This window comes from Filicampus tigris, chromosome 3 (assembly GCF_054856515.1).
Source record: "Filicampus tigris isolate MCC_2025a chromosome 3, RoL_Ftig_1.0, whole genome shotgun sequence".
Classification (NCBI taxonomy): Eukaryota; Metazoa; Chordata; class Actinopteri; order Syngnathiformes; family Syngnathidae; genus Filicampus; species Filicampus tigris.
In genome coordinates, this window is record NC_141219.1 from 20,205,721 (window position 1) to 20,232,751 (window position 27,031).

The window sequence follows — 27,031 nt, forward strand, 5'->3', positions numbered from 1 at the left end:
AACAGTTTACCAACATATGAAGTGTTTTTTTTTTAAAAACATAACAAAATGATCAACAGAGAAAATGTTTAAAAAATACTGCAAATGTTGAACAATATAAAATAAACACAGTGAATTACAATAAATGGACCATCATGATTAATACGCCTTAAAAAATGTAAACATGATCAAAAGAAATTATAATAATTTTTTTTAAAAAAGTTATGATCACACGCAGTTAATATCATTGCTATACTTGTAAATGTGCATGATCGAAAGATGACGCGATTAATTCCTGCTTTCGTCCAGTGGCTGTTGATTAGTTATTAGCAGCTAAACTGCTAATGTTGACGTGGGCAGGCTGTGCAAACTCTGCTCGCATTTTCGTGCTTTCCACTTTCTCACTTGGGTGCTACTTTTTCAAATTATTCAACGAGTTTGTTGTTTTGCCTTGTTTTTAACAACATACCTTACACAACGTCGCTCTGGCCACGGACAGTGCCACAGAAGCGATGGGAAAGAACTGCTGTTGTCAAAATAGCTTAATCTTCGGAAAATTACTAATAGTAAAGTTATGGCTGCCCGGCAGCTGTGTGTTATGCTGCACGTTTGGTCATTTACAACTAGTTTCTGTTTACTGCTTCTTCTTTCATTCATTGACAGATTATGTTTTAGTTCAACTTGCAAACCAAAGTTAGAAGGAAAAGCTGGACTCTTATTGGCTGCAGTCACACACATTCATTCCCGCCGCGTCCGACAGAGTAAATATGCGCATATTTAGCAACTGGTCACATAATATCACAATTCTCAATCATATAATCACCCAGCCCTACTTGAACCCCGACGGAGTGGGAGGATGGCTGATGCTCCGCAAAAAAAAAAAAAAAGGGGAAAAAGTATGTTGTTTTTTTTTTGTCTGTCTGTGTGGGGCCCCATACCAAATGGGCTGCGGCCCAGTACTGGGCCACGAACCAGTGGTTGGAGACCACTGCTTTAGGCCTTTTTTTTTTTTTTTTCCAACTTTATTTCTTGGTACCTGGCCTACATTTGGTTTGGGCAAGAACAAAGGTTATCTGACATCAAGTTGATTACTTCCCTTTTCAGGATTCATCATTGGCAAGTAAGTTATTAAACATAATGTTTTTATGATCATTAAGAATACCTATTCACGCCGCAGTAGATAATCATTGACTTATCCAGCAAAAGGCGCCCAACTAGTTAGGTCTAGCTTGACTTGATATTTCACATAACACGGTCAATGCCGGAATTTGAGGAGGGGTAAAATGATCTCATCATCATTGTCAACACTTGCAGGAGCTGCACAAGTCTCCATTAGGTCTAGAAGTGATCATTTCTAATTAGGTACAAATAACATGAGCATCGCCTTTAGTCATGTTTTTAGAAGTGCAGCTTTTCAATCAAATTAATTAATTTCGTTTTTACAACAATTAAGGGCTATTAAGCTTTCATATTTAAGAACAAATAGAAAAAGAAAAAAAAACTATTGTATCTTGTGAGCTTATCACAACACAAAAGGCTCAAGCAGTCCGAAGACCACAAGTGATAAAATTTATGATTTATAATCAGTAAAAGGTAAGGTTCATGATTTGTCTTACTACTTGTTCTTACACTTTGTAACATGTGTTCAATGAACACTAAGATCTATTGTGATTACAGTTGAGTCCTAATCACCTCTATGACCTTAAAATGCTGATTTCTCCAAGGACTAGTCTTTGTTGTCCAATACCTTATTTGTATTTCACAAATTGCGGTCTGAACTAAGGATGCAACAGTTTTTGCTTTAAAAATAAACCTTGATAAAATTTCATATTAGTATTCACGTAAAACTGTCAGAAACAACCATTTGATACAGATAATTGAGTTGAAATTAATGGAAATCCTGCACTTGTAATTGCATGCTCAGTATAAAATTGTCCTCACACATTGAAAAGACATTTTGTTGTTGAAATGAAGGTAGCAGACTGATATCACTGCCCATCCTGTATCAAGCACTACAGTATTCAGCTTTGTATTTTGTCAATATATGTTACAATAAAAGTGATACAAAATTCATCAAAAATGTAATTGAAATGGTAGCTTCAATGTACAGTAAGTAAAAGTAGACTAAATTTGTACCTGAGCTACAATGCCATTGCTAACATCAATTTTAGATGCAACATGAGTGAAGCTATTGCTGGATTTTCCTCAAAATGAATTAAAAATGTTACATTTAAGGATATTTCAAGGGTGTTCCCCCCTCAACAGCAATATTGTATACGGTACTGTATATTACTGCTTGTAAAAGTAAAAGTCATGCAAGTGGCCAAGGTGAGACAGGGACATTGTCAAAGGCAATGAAAATGAAAATGATGACCAGTCCAACTGTCACTGTCTAGCCAAAAAGTAAAAGAGTGTCTCAAATATTAATACGACCTTACATTCCAGTTTGGGTAATATTATGATGTTCTGTACCCTCCTTTGTTAGAAAGATAGATAGATAGATAGATAGATGGATGGATGGACGGACGGACGGACGGACAGATAGATAGATAGATAGATAGATAGATGTTTCCCTCCTCCAACAAACCTGATTCAAATGATCAGGATGTTTAGCAGGCTTCGAAGAGATTTCTGATGAGCTGATCATTTGTAAAGTGTGACCTCATGTTTTAGTCTGTCAGTCTCATATTTCTGAAATGCATCCAAACACCATTCGTTTCTCATTGATGTCTCGAGATGTGTTGTTTGGCAACTACCCAGTCATCTTCATTCTTTATAGTGAGCTTGGATTTACAGAGGCCGCTGCTTCTTCTCCACTTGTTTGTGTCATCATTTGCATCACATATTTCATCATTTTTTAAAACAATTTCCAGGGATACTTCCGAAATTTAAAGTGACATTGTGTGGAATGTTTCGATTTTTCAAAGTTCTTTAATTTTCAAAACCCACTATTAATTTCAGTAACATGCAAAAAAATATGTTCTATCACATCAATGTAAATTTTTTTATATAATCATAGGTGAAGTAATCTCTAATTTAATTATATTACATAGGGTGCGCCTCCACTACAGGAGGCTGCCATGTCTTGCTGATACCCGAAGGAGACAAATTTAGCGTACATTTAGCGTGCTAAGTTCCTCCATATCATGACTACAGCATGTGTAACAAATGCAACGCACTTACTTTGTCACTTGTGTCGTCTAGAAGTCGTTTGTGCTAACATTTTGCTTTTAACTCTGCTGAAGGAATTGGTGGCAGGTTTGCGATGTGTGGTCTCTCCGAGGCACCGTAGTGCATGCGCTTCAAAATGCACGCACTTTGAGCTTAGGACGTTGCATTCTATTAGTGCACCGCTAGATGGCACTAAATTCTACACATTGGGCCTTTAAGCTCACCATTTCACTCACATTTTATACATTTCTACGAATGTTATCAACTTTGTAATTTCCACACTTTTTTCCACCATTAATGTGACCCGTCCTTGTCAACTCAATTGACACATAAAAAGACAGGGGAAGAAAAAAAATAACTAAACAACTGAGATACTGTCAGTGATACTGCCAAGATGCTGACAGCAACATTGAAGGAGGTGCAGGAATTTCTGGCAAGAAATGACTGTTAATCTCATGTGACAACAATCTCCCGCCTGTTTCATATATCCGCAATGGTTTTTATAAAGACGAAATCTTAATCTCCCAATACATGTGGTAGATGAAACCAAGGCTGAGTTTTTTGGCCATAAATCCAAAAGGCATATTCGTTGCCAAATACAACACTGCTCATCACCAAAAGAAGACCACGCCTACAGCAAAACTGGGTGGTGGCAGCATCATTATTTTGCAACCGTTTTTCTTCAGTTGGAAATTTGGTCTTGGTCAAGGTCGAAGGAATTATGACCAGTTCTACATAGCAGTCAGTGTTAGCATAAAGCATTCACGAAAAGCCTGCTAGAAACATCTGAACGTTATTTGGGCTTAATCAGAGACACTTTATGGTGTGCTGACTCCGTTTTAACATAAGTTTGAATGTGATTGGTTAATTCTGAGATCAGTCACAGCCCCAGTTACAAAAGGGTCTTCATACTTTTGGAACTACATTATATCTATATTTCATAAGTGTTGGTTATAGGTCGTATATGGAAACGACTTATCTAGTTGTCTTTTTTTCTATATCACAAAAATCCTGCATTTCAACAGGGGTGTAGACATTTTCTATCAATATTTATTACATATTATTTATCTAAAGCAGGCGTTCCCATTCCCCGATCCTCGAGGGCCCCTATCCAGCATGTTTTAGATGTCTCCCTCCTCCAACACAAACGATTCAAATTATCAACTCATCAGCAAGCTCTGAGAAGCCTGCTAACTATCCTGATCATTTGAATCAGGTGTGTTGGAGGAGGGAAACATCCATCTATCCATCCATCTATCTGCAAATCCGCCTCACAATGCAGTGATCGCGGGTTCGAATCTGTGCTCAAGCCTTCCTGTGTGGTATTTGCATGTTCTCCCTTTGCCTAGTTGGGTTTTCTCCAGGTAGTGCGGTTTCCTCCCACATTCCTAAAAAATGCATGTAAGGTTAATTGAATACTATTAGGGCTGTCAAAGTTAAAGCGTAAATTATGGAGATTCATTTAAATTTTATAACGCATAAAAAAAAATTAACTCACTTAAATCAGTGTTTACTTCCTGGGGCAGCTAACCTCTGCTCACTTTGTAGCCAAACTTAGAGGAGAGTCAGTCACAAAGATGGACTTTTACGTAGTTTTACTTTAAAAAGTTGCTTGACTGCTCATTGGAGAAATCCAAAATGATTTGTACACTTTGCATAGCCAAACTCAAATACCATATTAGTTGTACATCTTTGGTGTATCGTTCAAGAGTTGTATTTTAAAGGAAAAGAATAGTATTCAAGGATCAAAAAAAGCTATTAGAACAGTCTTTGAATAAAATATACTTTTAATTTGATAATCTGTTCCAAGCTTCGTAAAAAAATCACAATTAATCGCGATCAATTATGAAAAATGTTGCGATTAATTAGTTAAAACATTTTAATCGCTTGACAGCAGTCATATATATATTTATATATATATATATATATATATATTTATATATATATATATATATATAGATATATGATATGTATACATATATGTGTGTGTATATATATATGTATATGAGTGTGTATGTATGTATACATCATTTATGGCCTTCGGCAAAAATGAATTTGACACCGCTGATCTACAACAAATTGAATACTGTACATACCCTTATTTCTCACACAAAGCTTTCAAATTCACACTTTTAAGTGAAGAAACTCCATTTATTTTACATCATTGAGTCAACTGTCATCAAGAAAGCTCTACCACCGGGTGAGCAGGCAACAGGTCCGCATATCTGTTATCATGATATGTCACGCACGCCCACACAACATACAGGAGCTCTAATGTTTCTAGATGAAGGCACATAAACCCATTGAAGGTCACAGTAAGGCAAATTCACAGCACTACGGGGAAAGTGTAGATATTTGCAAAGGAAAAGCTCAAAAACGTCGACCAGTCTGACTGATGCTCCGTCGAGAACCATCCAGTCTTGTGTTGTCTGAAGGGTGGAGTGAGGTTGGCTGAGAATAGTCAACGACTTCCTCTACACTGCAAATAAATGTCCATTTCCAATGTGACCTTCTCCTATGCAGACAGGTCTTGAGAGTCTAGCAGCACTAAAACATAGAGAACGAGTCCTTTCCTGTTCCTTAATCCTTATTTTGTTCCTTCGGCTCGACCAGCCAACCTTTGGACAGAATTCTTGACGGACATTCTTTATCATTTGTCATTCCGGACAGATGAAATGGATAGTAAACGTGTTTCTTTCGCTCAGACTTTGGCACCAAACAGTAAGCCATCATTCAACAGCAACAGCAGCAGTACAAACTCTGAACGATGGTTTTGCATCATTAAGAAACAGTAACACCATAATACAAATCAGTTTGTCGTCCCTCATGTGGCCCCTCAAACCGATCTGTACACAGCAGCAGCAGCATGTCTTTCATTCACCGACTGATTGGACTTGATTGGCCCACGCAATCCACATGATAGTTTCACATCAATACCCTGTATCCAATCACATACATTCTTGTGCAGGACGACTCTGCCGCGCAGATGTGCAATCGCTTTTGCCATTCGGAAATCACTTTCGGAAACTTGTCCCTGAGTGTACATCGGATTAATACAGCTGTGCGCTGCACACCTCTCGAGTGTCCTCCTGTCGCCGTGGGCCTATGCACACATTCGGCTTTCGGGTGAGTGTTAAAGGGAGCTTCAGCCATTTCCGTGCCATTTGATGAGCCGAAGGAGAATGTGACACAGCATTTTGCCTCACACTCACTCCCGCAACATGTAGACACAGTAGAAACCACTCTAGGCTGACTGAAGAGCAAACACTATGACCAACATACATACACCACAGAGCCAATTGCTCACCTGCCTGGACTTGCATTTGAATTTAAGCGACATCCCATTGTTAATCCATATGTTTCAATCTGATGTTGATCCACCCTTTGCAGGTATAGCAGCTTCAACGCTTCTAAGAAGGCTTTCCACGAGGTTTAGGAGAGTCTTTATCGGACGTTTTGACCATTCTTCCGGAAACATACTTGTGACGACACACACACATGTTGGACGAGAGGTCCTGGCTTTCAGTCTCCACTCTTATTCAAGATGTTCTATGGGGTTGAGTGCAGGACTCCGTTAAGGCTAGTCAAGTTCATCCATACCAAATTCTCTCATCGATATCTTCATGTGCACAGTCATTTCGGAACATGAAGGACCCATGCCCAAAACTGTTCCCACAAAATTGTTTAGCATGGATTTGTCCAAAATCTTTTGGTGTGCTGAAGCATATGAAGTTCCTTTCACTGGAAATATGAGGACACTATTTTGGACATTCACATGCAACATTAGTGTGTGACCTCAGAAATGTGCTTCTCGGAGGAAAAAAAAATGGGGGGTAAATCCTATAAGCACACTCCTAAACCTGTTGGAAAGCCTTCCCATAAGTGAGGAAGTTGTTCAAGTTGCACGGTTAGGATATGCAACCCTATGGATTAAGAAGGGAATGCCACTCAAGTTCAAATGCAAGTCAAGGTAGGTGACCGAATGCTTTTGTCTTGTTTGGGCCATCATAAACATGTTGCTTGCAAAATTCTGGAAATGTTCAAAGGTGAACACTTTGAATAGGAATGAACAGACAGAATGTGAAGTAAAGTTTGCAAAATCATTCCTTAGCATAATCTTGGTTAAAACAACCAAATCTCAATTTGTAACTGCCACTTTATATTCCTCTGTCCCATCTACACAATTTACTGCAGGCCCGCCACACCTACCACATGCACAGATAATCAGCAAAACACTGCGTTGACCCTGAAACTAACAAAATATGAACTTATTGATGAAGTATCCAACTTTGAACATGAACAGAATTCTCTTTAGTTGAACTTGATTGAAACTTACTTTTCCAACTCTAATCGAGTAAGCAATGTGACCTGCGTTTCCGGTTGTGTGGGTTCCATCAGTGATTGACTGAATGCGTATGAAAGTCAAAAATAATCAAGGTTTTTGAGGACATCTACGGATGTCTGTTCCCCTGTGTTAAGTCAGGGCGTACTCAAATGTGCCTTTCTCCAGCCCTTCGATGCCGTCTGCCCAGTTGGAGGACGGCATGCTGCTGTAGGGGTCCAGTAGGATCCTGAAACACCTCACTATCAGCAGTCCCAGGAACACAAGTAGCATCCCCACAAAGGCAAATGCCGTCTTCTGTTCCAGAGTCAGAGAGTGCGCCATCATGTCGTTTCCGCTCATGGCAGCCAGGGAGTGGTTGTAGTGGACGCTACACATTGTAAATCAACATCTGGGTGCCTCATCTCTCCTCTGACTGGGTCACTGGTTGCATGTTACCTAGACAGAGATGATGTGATGGCTTCAGATTGGGACTCTTGTGCAGATAGATCAATTTAAACAACCTGTAACACTAGTAATTCACTGACGAGGCAGGAAGAAATAAAGGTATGTATGTTGAGGCGAAGTGTTTAAATTGAGATGATTTGCAATGCACACAAAAACTAAATGTGACTCACGAAGGGTAAAGGAATCTATAAATAGCTTCTTTCAGTTATGCTAAGAGACAAACTTCGAGCTTCATCTTGGCACAATGTTGCAGAGATTGAGATAAAGAAAACACGGAAGGGGGGCTTCATGAATTCACAGCAATAAGCAATTTTCCGAAAGCATGAGCACATAGCTTCGGGCTGAGTTACAATCCCAGTATGTAGCAGTGCTTATAGTCAATATATTAAACACATGCTAAGCAATAACAATGAAAACGTTGTATCGCATTCAGGTATGAGGCTATGGATTGTATGTTAATTTCGTAAAACAAAATGTCTTTGGACCTGTTGCATAGAAGCATATGTCTGCCAGACAGTGTAATTCCATTAGACTTAAACCAGAGAATGTACACATTTGCTGCAAGTCCGCCTCCGCCACAAATCTTTTCAAGCAGCAGGTGGCTCAAGAGAATGGGCCAGTGAATGGGATAGATGATAGAAAGTAGGATGATTAGTAAGATATAGGTATTCATGATGAGAGAGAGAGAGAGTGACAGACAGAGACCGTACTTGCAGGTAAATGTCTTGAGGGGAAAAGCAGGCATCTTACCATTATTATGGTGCCATTCACAGACCTGTTGATAGCACATCTTCTGCAGAGGTCCTCCCTCTCAGACGTCGCACGGATATGTCCATGAAACCTTCCACTATTAGCATGTTGAAGGCTATTGTCTCACCAAAACAAATATCCAAAGAGGAAGGAGGCGATAGGGGAGCGGCGAGGGGGGTGACGCTCAAGCCCTTATGTGTCTCTTCTCAGGGATGCTGCTGCTCATCCTCGTGCCGCCTTACTTGCTGCCTTCTGCTCATTATGATTCTGTTTCTCAATCTCTATCCCTCCCTATAGCAACGCACACGCTCCTGCTGCATGGCAACCACTTGTTAGTTTCACCCAGCTGCCCTGCAGCCTCACTCATTCACAACATTCCTCTCTCAGCAGCGCAAGGATGGCCGCAGCGGCACATGAACAAGCTATCTTACGTCTCCTCCCTTTGCATCTTTGCAGCCTGGGTGTGTTTGTGTTTTCCCCTCAAAGAGACTACACCAAAATGAGAGAGGAAAGTCACGGTTTAGTCTGCAGGAGAAATGCTGCCTCTCACTGTGCCTGGCGAGTAAATACTGCAAAGGTGCCACAATAGCATCACTCATCAAGCCTTGTTTGTTTTTAACTGATAATGATGATGCTCTCAGACGGATGAGCCTACAATGAAGTAGAGTGGTTTCACTGTTGAGAAGAAAGGACAGCAAACTTGCAGGTTATCTGGCCACAACATTCAGTACGGAAGCGGCCATCTGTTATGCTGTTATGCAGCACAAGTTTATATCAGCTATGAGGCTTTTTTTGTCGTAGTGGTGCAGTGACTCGGATCTGAGGATAAGGAATTCCATGTGGGAAATGGTCATTGTTGTGTGTGTAATAAATTAGAGTCTACAAGTGGTAAACTGAGCTCCATTTTTCACTTTGAAGGGGACACAAAAGAAAGGGAAGAATGCATAGAAAAGCCTGGAATTATTACATTTCTCAGTATAGTATATACATACATCCCATTTAGATTTCACAAAGTCATTGAGTCATAATCATTGAGTTCAGTTATTGAGTCATTTATCCACTTTACTTTGCAAGTGCAAACTTGAATCATTCAGCAGTTTGGCAGCCAGGCAACAATTCTCCTAAAAAATAGAGACTTCAAGCTGTTTATTGCCACTCCCATTTGAAGTTTACTGTCAAACTAAACACAAAACTATGAGAATTATACATTGTGTATTTGAAACAACCACATAGCCTTTGCTATCTAATGCTAACATGTTATAGGAAACCTTTTAGACGGACTAGCAAATAGCTTGCAAAATCCAGTTGGTTGTGTTAAAAGTCTTTAACAACAGTTATTTGAACACAAACAATGAAGCAACACCTGTAGACAAGTAATAAAATATATCAATACTCACAGGCATCTGGGCTTTAATCTCTGTGAAGCATGCCTAATATTAATGAGGATTTCTGAGGAAGGAGAAAGCTCTATGTATAGCTGTCTGTCTTGTATTATGCTGCCCCAGGTGGCCGAAGTGCGCACCGCAGAAGGATTAGCACAAAATCCATTTAATTGAATCAAAAAGTATGATAAAAATGTATTTAAATCTTTACATTTTATTCAAGTGTCAATAATGTGTGTTTTATAGAAAATACACTATTACAGAGTAGTATTTTTCTTACCAAAAAGACCCAAAAACAAAGACATTCCAAAACATTACAAACATTTTTTTTTGTTTTGGAGGAAGCTGGGGTGCATGAATGGCATTTCTATTCATTTGAATGGGGAAAGATGATTTGAGATTTCAGAGTTTTGAGTTATGGGCATGATCACAGAACAAATTAAACTTGTATCTCAAGGCACTGCTGTAATTCCTTGTATATTTTGATGACATTTGACCTAATTTTCTCTCATATCCATTTTAATTTTAATGGCTTTCATCGCTATGACCTATTGCTCAGTAATGTGTTATAATTTAATGGCGTCCAGTACAGAAGATGACAAATCAGATATAATTATAAGATCATGAAAACATGCATAGGGCGGCACGGTGGACGACTGGTTAGCACGTCCGCCTCACAGTTCAGAGGTTGTGGGTTCGATCCCGGCTCCGGCCTCCTTGTGTGGAGTTTGCATGTTCTCCCCGTGCCTGCGTGGGTTTTCTCCGGGTACTCCGGTTTCCTCCCATATTCCAAAAACATGCATGGTAAGTTGATTGGACACTCTAAATTGCCCTGTGTGATTGTGAGCAACCAATTCGGGGTGTCCCCCGCCTACTGCCCGAAGACGGCTGGGATAGGCTCCAGCTCGCCCGCGACCCTTGTGAGGATAAGCGGTTTAGTTAATGGATGGATGGATAAAACATGCATAACTGGATCTAATGTTGATTGATTTTGAATGAATGATTTTGTCCTATATCTTATGCCGTTCTTTCACTTGTGTGATTGAAATCCAAACCTGTTGCATAAAGACTATCCTATGTCCATGGGACACATCGGTAAAGATTATTAGACTTTTATCTTAGGGGCAGGGCATAGGATACCGTTAATGCTAATAAACTTCGCATCACACCATTTTACCAGTGTCGTAATCTGCCCCTGGGAGTTCAAAGATAGAAGTGCTAATGGCAATGTACAGTAATTGACAGTAGCAATTATTAATCCCCTTAGGTAACAGAGCTATATTGCAATGCATTTATTTATTGATATCAGTTCAATAAGAAGTAAGTTTAGCTCGATCCTTGTTTAAAGTGAGGTTATAAGATGTCAGTGTGAAGTACTCATAAGTATATTACAAAATCCATTTACTAGAAAATGATGGTTGGCAAAATAGAGTCACAGATAAAATCATAACCCCAAATGAAAAAAATAAATAGCATTTTTGAGTGTGTCTGTTGTTCAGAAGTTAATTAGACTCCTCAATTTTATGAATGCCAAGTAAACAAAAGGTGCATTTATTGACCTGATTTTGCGTACAGGTTATATGTGTTATGTTAAAGGTTAACTAACTTCTCTGCTCTGTCTCAGGTCAACTTGAGACATGGTAATAAAATTAAGTTGCAGCAATCCATTCAGAGTAAGTGACAAAGGACAATGCGTTCTTAAATAGAATTCAAATAAACTTCATGGGAGACTATTTTAATTGTAGCTGCAGAGACCTTGACAAGCGTAAATGGATGGTTTTCAATATGAGATTGTATTCAGAAATGCAAGAACTATCTTAACTATACACAAGTGTCTGGGACAGGGTATATATATATATATATATATATATATATATATATATATATATATATTTTTTTTTTTTTTTTATTTATTTTTTTTTTAACATAATACAGTATAATATGAGCCATTCTACCGAATTGGGTGAAATTTCTGTCCCACAATGAAAATCACATTTTAAAAAAAGTGTTCAGACCTTGCATATTTATTAATATCTTGTTGTGATCTACTTTACCACAAGGCATTAATTGAGATACCATTAAACTAAATGCATAAAAAGTAATCTTTTATATGTTACTTCCTATTGGGTGGTGGCTGTCCCAAACTCTAACTTCTAAATTTCAATTCATGAAAAAAAAATGTAGAAGATTTTTGCCCATTTAAAAAATACTTTAATTTAATAGAACATTTTGGTTGCTTTTAAATGTATGGTGAAAGATTTACATTGATTTTGTAGATTTTTTTTCAAATGAGAAGTTTTTATGTAAAAAAACCTGTCCCAACTTTTCATGTCACTACCGAAACGCAAAGAGTATTTGTCTGTAGGCAGGGCTTGGTTTTAGCCACATCCCCAGAAATTTCACCAATAAGAGACATTACCTTCATGTTCATCAGTGGGCACATGGCGAGTAATTAGTTGACAGCATTATTAAGTATGTGCCCTCCAAAGTCTGAAAATCAGCATGTGATTTTTAGGACCGTCACTACCAAACACCTAATTTCTGCAATAAATTGAGCAGTTTTGATTTTAATGCTAAATGTACTGTTTTCTATCTCTGTACACATGCTCACAACTGTCTGTGGTAGCCAAATTGTGCCTAGCATTGTTGAGTATTGTTAACAACTATCATAAAACGTCACTACCGAAACGGTTTCGGTAGTGACATAATGGTTTCGGTAGTGACAATATGATGTTTCTTTTTGAATAAAGTAAGTTTTAAATAACATAATACTTAGATACATATGTCATACATAGATCTTTCTGATTTTAACAATATTCTATTCCATATTTTATCTTAATTTGAAAGGAAAAATAAAGCCGAAACAGTCACTACCGAAACATACAGAAAGGTTTCGGTTGTGACATAATGGTTTCGATAATGACAATATGATGTTTATTTTTGAATAAAGTAAGTATTACATAATATAATACATAGATACATAGGCCTATGTCATGCATGGATCTTTCAGATTTTAACAATATTCTATTTCATATTTTATCTTAATTTGAAGGGAAAAACACCAAAATGCCCAAAAGCCTAGCAGAGACAGAGTACAGGCGAAGGGTTACAATGACCCAGTGAAATCCAAAGAACATTTAATAAAGGAAAGAGAAAGAAATAAGAGATGGAAGGAAGAAGGAAAGCTGAAGTCTACCAATGAATTATCCAGGAGAGAGCAAAGGAAAGTCAAAAGAGCATGGAGGAAAAGACAAGACCACCAGATGTCTCTCAAAAAACAGAGAGGGAGGGAACATACATACAGGGAAATGTATGTTACAAAAATGTTTGTCATTTCAATTAAATTTTCATTTGGAAGGTGAAACCACAGTTTTTCAATGATGAAGAGCCTTGTGATGGACAGGTGACCGGTCCAGCGAGTACCCTACTTTTGCCCTAAGACAGCTGCGATCAACTCCAGTCACTACCGAAAAAACTGATGTTTTAACAAAAACAAAAAGTATTGAATTATCAACCAACAATTTTTGATAATGATTGTTTAAGGGTATGTTTGTTTTTATTAATGATGACTTTTGAAGTCAATATGATCAACTTTCTACATTTTACAATGAAAAATAGCATATAGATTTTGATTTATTTCGGAAAAACTAATATTAAATTCTGTTAAAAATTCATTTAGATTGATTTTGATGTCAAAACCATGTATATTAATTTATAAAAATACTCTGTAGAGGGGGGAATGGAAAAAATATGAATCGGCTAGTAGAAATATTTTTATTCTTCTGTAAGTGTGTGTTTCGGTAGTGACACATTTTAGGGACAGGCAAGATATTTGGGAAAAGCTAGTGGAGGAAACCGGAGTACCCGGAGAAAAGATTTTTTATCAACATTTTCATCCACGTAGCTTCTTCTCTTTTATTTCTCCGCCATACTCAAGAATTCCTCCACACTGCCTGGCAACAAATCTCTAAGACTCATACATCCCGAAGTCTCGCGAGACGGGACCAGGTTAGCCTCGTCTGATTTGAAAGTGCGTCAAGGTATCTTCAGCAAGGAAAGAGCATATACGATCATGGAAGAGATCATCCCGTGTCTTGATGAAGAGCCAAAGCCAGAGGAGCCCACTGCATCGGTAATATCGGAGACCAGCGAGCCTGATCCCGAGACACCCAATGGCGTCAAGACGTGAGTGAAAGACCGATCTGTCGCACTCTTCGCCGAATGTATGGAGCTAAGCTAAAATGGAGTCCCGGTGATGCTAACTATTGTTAGCTGAAACGGCCCGTTGTGATGCAGTGGAATCTATTTGGTGTTACATTTAGCGTTGATTTGTAAAATATTTATTAATGAATTGGTAGACGATTTCTTACTGCAATTTGTCTTCAAAAATATGCATAGATCTATTTATACTGGCTATAACGCTAGACATGGTAAATCAGGTCAACGGCCAATGATAGTAAATTCACATGTTCTCAAATTTAGCCCCCGTTAAATCCTTTGGTAGAATAAACGGCCCTTAGGTCAGTTACTAGCGTTTGATTATGAAACGCTGTCAAATGCACACAAATATCGGTTGCCTTTTATCACATTAATTAAGGTTTAGGTATAGTAAGGAAATGGTCCATATAGGTAAAAGTACTTGAGTCATGAGTCTAGGAAGAAATGTTGTGAAGTAGTCACAGATGGAGTGATCAACCCCTGCTGGACAATATGATCACTAAATGCTGTACCATGTTGGTTGGTTGATTTGAAACGGCCCCAATCAGCCTCCACATAAACGGCAGCATCTACACGTTGCTCATGGTCAACTAGCCCCCTCTGAGCAAGAGGGGGGTAGGAGAGACAATTTATATGTTGTTTGGAGTTATTTATTATTCTTCAATTTAACAAAATAGCTCTTTATTACAAATGTAAGTATGCAACATAGTAAAAGAAAAGCAAATGTAAAGAAAGAAAACTTGTTTTATAATGTGTAAGCCGCAAATTACACACGCTTTTAGTATTTATTTTTGGCTGCTTGTCCCGTTCAATAAATGGCTAAAGTTCAGCATCTGTCCGTGGGGCTGTCCTTTTATTCCACTCAACTTGAGTGATGGCGAATCAGAAGCTTGCTGGTGTGTCAAATTTCAGCTCAACACAAATCAAAAAACTGACCAAGCAACCGTCTCGTAATGCAAAAAAACCTTGCAAGTTGGGGGCTCTCATGAGTCACGGTATCACTGAACTCATTTATCACTTTAACCAACACTGTAGTAGTAGAGAAGCAGAGTAGCGTCTCTCCCAAAAAAAGGTTCGTCCAACAATAGGGCTGCACAATATATCAAAAACATATCAATACAGTATTGCGTTTTGGCATATTGCAAAGACATGCAATACATTTGATATGTAATTGTACGCTTTTATCGGAATTTGACCAGTCAGATGCAAGCTTAAGTGTGCATCGCCATCCAGTAGTTGATTATTATCTAGGGAAATTACAATGAATTAGCTAAGAATACAATAAGATTGCTTATTGTGCTGCATGAAAACAATTTAATTCCATCATTAGATAACAAAGATGATATTTCGTTAAGTACATGTTAAATATCACAATAATATCAATCACTATATTCAACAACCATATCGCATGTTTTTCCAATATTTACATTTTTGTCCGCAGTGGAACTCAAACCGTTACCCTCAAGTTCCTAAGCCCAAAGCTAATTCGCCCAGTAAAATATATTTAAGAGAAAAATATTAGGGATGCACGATAATTATCGACCAGATAATAATTTGCTTTGCTGCCAACTATTGGCACAATTATGACTCCCTTTTGGGAGTGACATCAATTGTGTGCGGATTTTTGCTTTTAGCGAGTCACAGGGATACAATGTAGTGTCTTTCAAGCTGCCCCTGGATGCTTGAATATACCAAGCAGATATGCATACTCCCCCTCATTTATTGTCATTTTAGGGATCCTGAGGACTCCAAACCCTCTAAAGAGAAACATGAAGGTAAAGAGAAGTCCTCCGGAAGCCGAAGAGGAGGCCGCTACCATCCTTACAAAGACAAACATGGTGGCGAAAAGAAAAGTGGTCAAAGGAACCGGGTGTACATCAGCAACATCCCATATGACATGAAATGGCAGGCAATTAAAGATCTCATGCGTGATAAAGGTAAGTCTGTCTTTGGTGAAGTTTGTGCGTTTAACCTCCTTTTGCTCCTCAGCATTATAATATTGTACTTTAGCTCTACCCTTTATGCTAGCAGATGGATCGTCCTGTTTCTAGTAGTAGTAGAAGCTCCAAACTTTCTCTGGATGTCCAGTGTTCAAATAGCAGGAACGTAGCCTTCTGTGCAATGGAGTTTAAATATTCTTTGGATTGTGTTATTGCAGAGTGGCGTGATATGCTGAGGTGGATATGACATTGTATCACATGCTTTGTTAGCTAATCTACACCGTGTAGTCGAATATGACTGTATGACATTGTTGCATCTGTTGCAGAGTGAACCTTGACTGCGTGTATGAACCTTTTACTCTTTACGAAATACTTTTTAGAGGCCCGAAAGACGGTTTTAAACTCACTTGTTACGAATGGAATTTGTTGACCACTTGATCTATAATGTTGAAAAGTCTTTTGAATTTCCCAGGTTGAATGTAGCTGTGTGTGTCTCTGGCCTCGGCCTTTGGGTGTCTCAGTCACTGCCCACAAAGGCATGGTGTTATCTGGTGGGATGTTGGTCTGTTTTATCATTAACGGGACATCTCCAGTTTTAGCGGCATTGCCAAGGCCGACGGCGTCTTCTTGATGACTTGGTGATTTACATTGCTTTTTGTTCTTTTTTTGGTATTTTTTCCTGTGTATGTCTCATGTAGTCGGTGAGGTTACATACGTGGAGCTCTTTAAGGATGCAGAAGGAAAGTCAAGGGTAAGTGATGTGGCCAATTTGCTGCACCAGGTTTTAAATGCCCTCAGCAGGCTCTCCTTAATCAAGTGCTTTTGAAGGTTCTGATCCTTTGGGTCTCACTAGAACTGGAGGTACTCTAGGTTGCTTCTAGAGCCTGATAGTTGGAACATGATTGACATTTACTTGAAAGGGAGATGTCCTGTTGAATTTTGGAAAGTAGCTTTATGAACTTCTCCTCCTCCAAGAGGGCAAATTATCTTTTTTTTTTTGCTTTTGTTGCTGTCATTTCAATTGGTGTAAAAGTTAGTTTGTTTGGGCTATTTTCCTAAGGGACATGTGGATTGTGTGATTTGTCTACTGATTGAACTGATTAAATCTCCAAATGTCTCATCAAAGGAATAAAACTCTCTTGCAAGATCATGAAGTATATTATATTCGTATGTTGTTACTTTTCATGGGATAAATGCATACAAAAGATGTATAAGTGTGCCTCTCTTAAAAATATAATACTAAATACTTTTTGATGCCTATTATTTGCTTGAAATAAATACAACAATGAATCTTTAAAACTGGTCTGCAATACACTTATAGAATATTTTGTACAACAGCTAAAGTTCAAAATATATGAAGCAAGTAGATGAACAAAAGTGTTTAGTGCCTTGGCTTTCTTTAACTGCTTTTTGTCTTCTCCTTTTGTTGTGCACGAATGCACCCTGTACCTCTGATATCCCTTGGTTAGGGTTGTGGGTAAGAAAAATCTCCATTTTATTTGAATTTTTTTTATGAAGCCATTTTGAGTTTCCTTGGTTTAACGCGGTGCCCATGTGTCCTGCTTAAACAGTGTTGTGGACTTCAAAGATGAAGAGTTTGTGAGCAAGGCAATAGAAACGCTGAATAAATATGAACTGAATGGAAGGCCTCTCAATATTAGGGAGGTACGTACCCTTTTTGACCAATCAAGAGAAACTACAGGGAGTCCTCATTTTACGAACGAGTTCCGTTCCTACACTGGCGATGTAACACGAATTTTAGCGTAATGTCCAATTTCACTCGAAATCTACGTCAGAATACGTTGTATAAAAAATGAAAATACATTAAAATAAAAAGCATAAAATGTTGTACTTTAGCATTACTGCTGAGAAGTTGATGGACAAAGAGGAGAGGAGGGCGAAAAAGGCAAAGATACAGCTGGCGCGGGCAGACACGATTGAGACACTTTGCGCATGCTCAACCGAAGCCATCGCAAATACACAAGCAGAGGTAAACAAGCTCAGATACGCAGCACGAGAGCACACTTTTGGAGCGAGGAGGAAACCTGCTGCTTCATTCATGTGGTGAGTGACATGAATATCGAATGTTATTGAAAGTTGAAAGTAACACACGGAAATGACGTCCATTTGACTCAAGACGCCAAGTGTCGCCGTACACAGCTGGTTATTCAAATGCCGGAGCAACTCTGTCTGCTCAATCATGTTAACGGGATATTCAGAATGTTTCCGAAATGGGAATTTTGACTTTAACCCGAATATTGACTGCATGTAAACGTAGTCACTATGGTGCTGGGGACAAAATGGAGGAGGGGGCACGGGCGTCGTAGTCGAAACTAGGGATGGGAATTTCGACTAATTTGTCCGCCGACTAGTCGCAAATAAAATTTGAGACTAGTCGACTAGTCTATAAGCAAGAAAACTTGAAATTTAATACAGCTTGTTGACAGAGGCAGAGGCGTGAGCAACAAGATGCGTGATACTTAATGCAGTGTTTAACCGACTAATAAAATACAAAACGTTTAATAAATCGTAGACGGTTAAACGACTAGTCGCGCACATCCCTAGTCGAAACGTCGTAGGTCGCGTAGGTCGTAATTCGAGGACTGCCTGTACTGCATTTGATAGTTTGGAAGAACCACACGTTTCGGATGCTTCTTTTTTTTCATAGTGACTCAAGCTTTAAAGTCCACCCTCAGCTAAGAAAACCTTTATCTGCTTCTCCTTCAAGGACCCTGATGGGGAATATGCCCGCCATGTACTGCAGCGCATGGGAGGCCACCAAGGAGGTCGAGTACAGGACATGGGACCCGGTGGAATGAATATCCCCCCCTCCATCGCCAACAATCCCAACATTCCACCCGAAATCAAGCATGCATTGCAAAGTGGTCGTCTGGGCAGCACAGTGTTTGTGGCCAATGTGAGGACAACCAAAATATTACTGTCACATGCGAGGATAGACAGGCTGGCTTTATTAATCCTTACGGCGTAATAAGAGTTGGCGATATTGGACAGTGAGTCCAAATGATGATGGTTTGTTTTATGTTACAGCTTGATTTCAAGGTGGGCTGGAAGAAGCTGAAGGAAGTGTTCAACATGGCAGGTGTGGTCAAAAGGGCTGACGTGAAGGAGGACAAGGACGGCAAGAGCCGTGGGATGGGAACTGTGACTTTTGAGCAACCGCTGGAGGCTCTTCAGGCCATTTGTATCCTTGATGCGTCATCTTGAAAATCTGGAAAATCTCAAAGGATTGCCCTTCTTCATGACTCCTTGACTGTGAAAACAGCCATGTTCAATGGACAGATGCTCTTTGATAGACAAATGCATGTTAAAATGGTGAGGCATTTCGATTCATTTTGATGGGATTTGAGTAAACGTAGAAATGTAAATTTAATTGTGTTTTGACAGGATGATAAATCCCTTCCACCTGATGATTATCGTCCAATGGAAAAAACAACTCAATTACCACGTGAGTGTGTTGCTACTTACCTGCTGGATAGAGGTTGTTTGCATGGAAGGATGGATGGAGGGACACTTCACAATCAGGAAGCAATATGCACTGCTTGTAAAATAAAAGTAGAACTTCAATCACACAACCTAGATCTCAGTCAATGAAATGTTTTAGTCGGTCACAAGTCACAGAATGGCAAGAGTCTATGGTAAAGTTTTGAACTATTGTATGTTGTCTGTTGTTTTTGTCCTCAGGAGGTCTGTCTGGTATTGGTATGGGACTCGGACCTGGAGGGCAGCCTATCAATGCCAACCATTTGAGCAGCGGAGGAGGCATGGGCTCCATGGGGCCAGAAGGTTTTTTTTTTTCAAATATGTCAGGAACAATTCATACTGAAGTACATGTTGTCAGTTTCTCAACCAGTCCTTAATTGGTAAAAGTGATTATCATGGCCTATATTATTACTGAGGCTTGGACTCACAGCCAAAGTCCCCATTCACTGTTTGCGCATCATTTATGAACGAGGTCCGAATCAACTCAAATGGGTTTCTTATTGTACTTTTCCCGAAAAAACACGTCATAGTCCAAAAAAATAAAAAATCCAATTTGGTCTAAATGGTAAATATATTCACTTCTTTGAAAACGTATTGACACAGCTGTCAACCTATGGAAAGGTTTTCCTTTCTAGTTTAAAATAGCTTACTTCAACCAGTAGGATCCCTGTTTGTTTTTTGTTTTCTTTTCCTGCCAGCGCTAAGCTAGCTTGAGAGTTCGTCTCTCAGGTCTGACGTCCAAGTTTGCAAACACCCTTTTGTTTGTTGCTATGACTGCGTGAAAGCCCCATAGCAAAAGGGAGAGACGAGTCACCACTGATTCGTGCACAGCGCTAATTAATAGTTTAAACCATACATGTAACACAAACTGTAATCCCCAGTTTCTCAAACAGCATTCAAATACGTGCCTCAAACATTACTGCAGCCTTAAAACGTTGTGCAGGGAACATCTTACCCGAAGCACTCTCTTTCAGTCCTGTACTGATGAACGTACAACTGCGTCATCTTCTGTTTTTGTTGGTCCTGCAGCGATTACAGTATGTGTACCGGTATGTAGTTTACACTCTGTCATATCGTTTGTTCATCAAGCGTTTCAGTCAGAAAATGCATGCTTTTAATCACAACTCCAGGTAACAACAAACCGTCAGCGAGCCTTCATGTTTATTGTCGGGAAACATTGGCGCAACACATAACTGTAGTTGATAGTCAGGCCTTCAAATTAAAGCACAGACCAAGTGTTTTACGCAGTCAAAAGATAATTTACAGCAGAAAGGGGCTTTTGATTTGGACATCAGAAATGCTTACCACGTTTTGAACAAAAACTGCCCGTGTGTAGCTTTTTACTTTCGGAGGCTTGGTGTATGTATTTTGCAAACTGGTTGGCTTCTGAGGACTATCTAACATGCCGCTTAAGCGGTGTTCCCTAAATGCGGGCCTTTTGAGCACAACTGTATGCACCCTTAAGCATGATGTGACAAATTTTCCCCTTTGTCTTCAGGTATGGATTCTTCAGGTTATGGTGGAATGAACAGACTTGGAGGTGGTCAATAGTTCATTTTGCCATCATTTGTCAATAAATACTTTATTTGGGCTAATTTGAAATTGCCATCTGATGACGGTTCTTGCAGGAATGGGTGTTGGTGGGGGGTTTGGAGGTATGGACAGCATGGCCAACCTGGTTAACTTTGGAGGAAGAGACATGATGGCGATGGGCAGGATGAGCGGTGAGTGTTTGCTCTGCCGCTTTGTTAAAACCAGGATCAGTTTAGCGCAAGAAGTCCTAGATCAGCGACAGCTTCTGTTAAAGTTCCATTCTTGTCCTGAAGATGTGTTCCGGTCAAGAATGGGTGGAATGGATCGAGATTTTGGCAACAGCGACATGCCAATGAATCGGGGATTTGGAGATTCATTTGGAGGAATGGGTGAGTCCTCTTCTTATTATGGGGTTGTGCAAGATGAGCTCACCAGTTCATGGACTGTCTCTGGGGGTGTGGCTTTGACGTGCTGCGCTCTAAGCCATCATGCCCCAAATTGCATTCTCTCCAGCAGGTGGAAGTTTTGGCGGAGGCATGGGCGTTGGTGGCATGGGGAGCATGGGGACTGGATTAGGTACACACTTAACATATATTACCCAGGATCTCTGAGATTTTTCCCCTTCTCATACGGAGTAATAGTCACCAAAATCAGCCAGATGAAGCCTCCTCAAATGAACCCCTTACACAAGTAAACATTCACTGGCTACATTAGATTGACCTGTACGATCTAGAGTTAAAAGTTATTTTTCTGTTTTAATTCGCGCAGTCAGAAAGGTATATTTCTTATGTTTTATTGTTGTCGTACTTTCTCGTAGTGTAGAACTAGGCTAAATCATACCGCAAGCCGTTTCTGTTAGCTTGACTTCCGTGAGAGAGTATTGGACTGCATTAGATTGCGCCAGTGCACCTATTTGTTTTTGCAGTATTAGTCATCATTTTCTTGGCTCCGACCTGAGGTTATTGTTGGTCATAAAAGCACCAGCTTCCTGTGCAAATGGTGACTAGTTTAATGAATCAATATCACACGAACCCCAATTGCACAATATGATCACAACTGAGTTAAAGCTGTCAGTGTTTATGTAGTCATTTGTAGACTTATTCCTATCTAATTTCAGTAATTTATTATCCCTATCTATCCAAGCAGGTCTGGGACAGTGTTGGCGTCTTCATTTACCAACCTGAGGCGTTTGCTCTCTTTCTAAGCTCTTCTATTTCATTTCGCCGCAGGTGGTGGGATGGGCAGTATGGCGATGGATCGCATGGGCTCGGGCTTTGACCGTATGGGAATGTCAGGCATGGATATGAGCCGCAGCTTTGGAGGTGGTGGCCCAAGTCACATGGGCATGTCTGACCGAGGCTATGGGCCCAAAGCTGGTTGTCAGATATTTGTGCGAAATGTAAGTTCGGGTGATCCACCAAATTGTGGCTGAGGTACACTAGAACCTTGATTTTTTTTTTGTGATTAATCCGCTCCAAAAAGTCGGACCAAAACCGAAACCAGTGAAAACTCAAGGAACATTTCCCTTTGGAATTCAAAGAGCATACTCACCGTTCAACACATGCAGATTAACATAGTTGCAATTTTTTTCTTGCTTGTCCCCCCTCGATATTTAAAATAATAATATAATAATTCCCATGTCTTTTTCACACCCATTTCCTCTGTTTTTTTTTCATGGAAAAATATTTAATGTACAGTGGGTAAGTATTCAGACTCCTTGAAATTTTTCACTTTGTGTCATTGCAGCCATTTGCCAAAATCAAAAAAGTTCATTTGATTTCTCATTAATGCACTCTCAGCTCGCCATCTTGACAGAAAAAATCAGAAATGTTTGCAAATTTAAAAAAGAAAAACTGAAATACCATATGGTCATAAATAAGTTTTAACACCCTTTGCACAAAACCTTCATATTTAACTCACATGCTGTCCATTTCTTCCGATCTTCCTTGGGATGGTTCTGTTCCTTTTTTGGGGTCCAGCTGTGTTTAATTAACTGATTGGACTTAATTAGGAAAGGCACACACCTCTCTATCTCTATATACGACCTTACAGCTCGCAGAGCATGTCAGAGCAAATGACAATCATGAGTAGGGTTGAGCATCGATAAGCGGGAATTGAGTGGAACCGAGACCATCATTCCGGTTCTCCCGGAACCGTTCAGATTTTAGAATGTCGGTGCTAAATTTTGATTGCTAGTTAGCCGCGCGGAAAAAGCATGAACAAAAAAAACGATTTAAAAAAAAAATAACATACAATTTATGTGATGCAGCTCATGACCCAAAGTCAGAATCTGCCAAGTACGTCTAATGCAAACAAGTTCAACACACGAATGCACATATCCAGCTAATATTTATCTTATAGCATACACAGCTACAGCGTATACATACAGATTGCTTGGATTACTGTAGATAGACTTTCCTTGCTTGTCTTTAAAATGCAGTGTTGTTTGTCATATATTTATTTTCTTTCTAAAGATAGACAATGTTAGCCCATCAATTGGTGTTACAGTATGTTTTCAGTAACAGCTGCATTATTGTATTGTCTTGAACCTCTCATAAATAAAGCTCTTGTGAAAAATAATACTAAATATAAAAATAAATATACTGGTTAAAAACAGCCCTTTGAGTAATTCATAGTAAAGTTCACAAACAGTAAACAGCTCATGAAATTAAAGAACAGAGAAGTTTGTCCGATTTGTCCAACAATAACTAGTCTTTTTTTTTTCTTTTGTTAAAAATTATAATCAAGAATCGTTAGGAACCGGAATCGAATGAAAGATAAGATAAGAAGGCCTTAATTGATCCCACAGTGGGACCTTTTCAAAAGCATATTCGGTTGACACCACCGGGTCTGTCCTTTTAGGCAGCGATGTCGCATTCCACACGACTATCGCTTGGTAAGAAAGAACCGGAATCGTCCAAATTCAAACAATGCCCAACACTAATCATGAGCTCAAAGGAACTACCCAAGGAGATCAAAGAAGATATCGTGGCAAGACACAGATCCGGCCAAGTTTTAAAAAAAAAAAATTCTGCGGCACTGAAGGTTCTAAAGAGCACAGTGGCCTCCATAATCCTCAAATGGAAGACGTTTGGGATGACCACAACTCTTCCTCGACCTGGCCATCCAGCCAAACTGAGCAATCGTCGGAAAAGACCATTTGTGACAGAGGTAAAGAAGAAACCAAAGAGCACTGTGGCTGAGCTCCAGAGATGCAGTAGGGAGATGGGAGAAAGTTCCACAAAGTCAACTATCACTGCAGCCTTCTACCAGAGTGGCCTGACAGAAGCCTCTCCTCAGTGCAAGACACATGAAAGCCCGCGTAGAGTTTGCCAAAAAAATACATGGACTCCCAGACGCCCTGCGATTGGCTGGCAACCACTTCAGGATGTACCCTGCCTACTGCCTGATTACAGCTGGGATAGGCTCCAGCACGCCCGCAACCCTTGTGAGGATAAGCGGTATAGATAATGGATGGATGGATGGACTCCCAGACTATGACAAATAAGATTCTCTGGTCGGATGAGACCAGGATTGAACTTGTTGGTGTTAATTCTAAGCGGTATGTGTGGAGAAACCCAGGCATTGCTCATCACCTGCCCAATACAATCCCTACAGTGAAACATGGTGGTGGGAGCATCATGTTGTGGGGGTGTTTTTCAGATGCAGGGACAGGAAGACTGGTTGCAATTGAAAGAAAGAATGCGGCCAAGTACAGAGACATCCTGGAGGAAAACCTCTTCCAGAGTGCTCAGGACCTCGGACTGGGCCAAAGGCTCACCTTTCAATACAACAATGACCCAAAGAACACAGCTAAAATAGCAAAGGAGTCGCTTCAGAACAACTCTGTGACCGCTCTTGACTGGCCCAGCCAGAGCCCTGACCTAAACCCGATTGAGCATCTCTGGAGAGACCTGAAAATGGCTGTCCACCACCGTTCACCATCCAACCTGACAGGGAAGAATGGCAGAGGATCGCCAAATCCAGGTGTGAAAAATTTATTGCATCATTCCCAAGAAGACTCATGGCTGTACAAGCTCCAAAGGGTGCTCTCCTCAATAAAATGTGTCAGAGTCTGAATACTTATGACCATATAATATTCCAGTTTTTCTTTTTTAATAAACATGCAAAAATGTCTACATTTCAGATTTTTTTTTCTATCAAGATGGTGTGCTGAGTGTACATTGAGAAATAAAATGAACTTAGTGGATTTTTGCAAATAGCTGCAATGACAAAGTGAAAATTTTCAAGGCGTTACCTACTGTATGTCAGTGTTTGCTGAAGAATTTTGGGGAGTTTGGAATAAGTAAACAGTAAAAAAAATAAAATAAATCCCCCGATGCTTTTCAGTTGGCATTAATTGTATGTAGATTTTTGTCCTATTCGCAGGCTAGCCGGGTCTCTGTCACTGCAAATAGTAGGGGTCAACTGTGTGTAAATTCACTTCTAAATGCCCAAAAATTTTAACAAAAAAAAAATCAATTTTATAGGGAATAACTATAACGTAAAGGAAAGACTGAACTAAATAGGTGATCGACCCCCGAAAAAAAGAGAAAAAAACGGGCTTCCGATGAGCGCGTGGGGTGATGCTGGGTCTCGCTCAGTCATGTGAGGAGGTGCTGCATCCTCACATTCAACAATGTCTCACCATGCTGAAAATCAGCTGACAAAATATGAAGTTCTCAGAAATATAGCCAGAGGGAACACAGATGGGGGATGTCTGCTTTGTAAACAAAAAGACTGGTAGCTTCTAAAAAGGCCAATGTGATCATGATGCAGCATGATGACAGGTTCCCAAGCACTACTAGGAATCACTTAAAGGTGCGCGTCGAAGACTCTGTTGGCGCGCTATTGCAGGAAATGAACGGCTGAGTCACGCAGGCAGGCAGATAACTTTGGGGAAGTATTGGCAATAAAAATCAAAAAACGGAATCGTACTAAAATGTGGTTCTGATATAAATGCGTTGTTCCACCATGTCATGCAGTCAGAAAAACATTGTCCCTGTTAACTGAAGTGTGTTGTACATTAATATGAACTATTAAGGACTGTTTATTTCTACTTTGCAGCTCTCCTATGAACTTACATGGCAAAAGCTGAAAGAGAAGTTCAGTCATTGTGGTATGTTTATTTAATTTTTTTCAATAAAAATTATTCGTATGAAAAAAATCAAACTATGCCACTCATACCCCATACAAGAGATTCTCCTATAGCGGCTCTTGATGGCCTAGCAAACATAAGAAAAGGAAGACTGTGTGAAATGTTGCTTCTTCCTGTTGGCTGCAGGCCAGGTGATGTTTGCAGAGATCAAGATGGAGAACGGCAAGTCAAAGGGCTGCGGAACAGTCAGATTTGACTCTCCGGAGAGTGCAGAGAAAGCCTGCCGGATGATGAATGGAACAAAGATCAATGGCCGAGAGGTGGACGTCCGTATTGATCGTAATGCCTAGACTTTTTGAAAGAACCCGTTCACTCATTTCCACATTTTGAGCATTCTTTGCCAGTGAGCTCTTGTTTTGTTTTAAAAACACAATTACAGTATGTCATCTAACTTCACGTCCACAATTTTCATTTGTTTCTGTTAATATATACAACATGGCTTCTCTTATCTTTTGTTTTGTAATCCCTTTTTTAATTGTCTGGCAATTTGTTTGAACAAATAAACATTTTAATTTTTAAACCCGCTGGTTATAAATGTCTGGTTAGTTCAAAGTCTTAAGTGTGCCTAGCATGAACCCAAAGTGTTGCTCTATTGCACATTATTGCCTAA

The 27,031-nt window shown here is 39.6% G+C and overlaps 2 protein-coding genes across 2 annotated transcripts; one reads left to right on the forward strand and one right to left on the reverse strand.

The window, feature by feature from the left end:
* Window positions 1-5,280: 5,280 nt before the first annotated feature.
* ctxn2 (cortexin 2) lies at window positions 5,281-9,310 on the reverse strand. The gene is made up of 2 exons (XM_086025673.1): window positions 8,690-9,310; window positions 5,281-7,930 (listed from the first exon to the last, which is right to left on the reverse strand). The coding sequence occupies exon 2, from the start codon at window positions 7,868-7,870 to the stop codon at window positions 7,625-7,627; it is 246 nt and encodes an 81-aa protein (XP_085881799.1). The 5' UTR covers window positions 7,871-7,930; window positions 8,690-9,310; the 3' UTR covers window positions 5,281-7,624.
* Window positions 8,902-26,941, forward strand: myef2 (myelin expression factor 2). The gene is made up of 18 exons (XM_086025549.1): window positions 8,902-9,150; window positions 13,976-14,256; window positions 16,024-16,226; window positions 16,928-16,980; window positions 17,699-17,706; window positions 17,801-17,894; window positions 18,958-19,146; window positions 19,278-19,431; window positions 19,513-19,562; window positions 19,635-19,695; window positions 19,932-20,033; window positions 21,229-21,270; window positions 21,359-21,454; window positions 21,557-21,652; window positions 21,780-21,839; window positions 22,493-22,662; window positions 26,331-26,382; window positions 26,548-26,941. The coding sequence occupies exons 1-18, from the start codon at window positions 8,902-8,904 to the stop codon at window positions 26,709-26,711; spliced, it is 2,124 nt and encodes a 707-aa protein (XP_085881675.1). The 3' UTR covers window positions 26,712-26,941.
* Window positions 26,942-27,031: the final 90 nt, after the last annotated feature.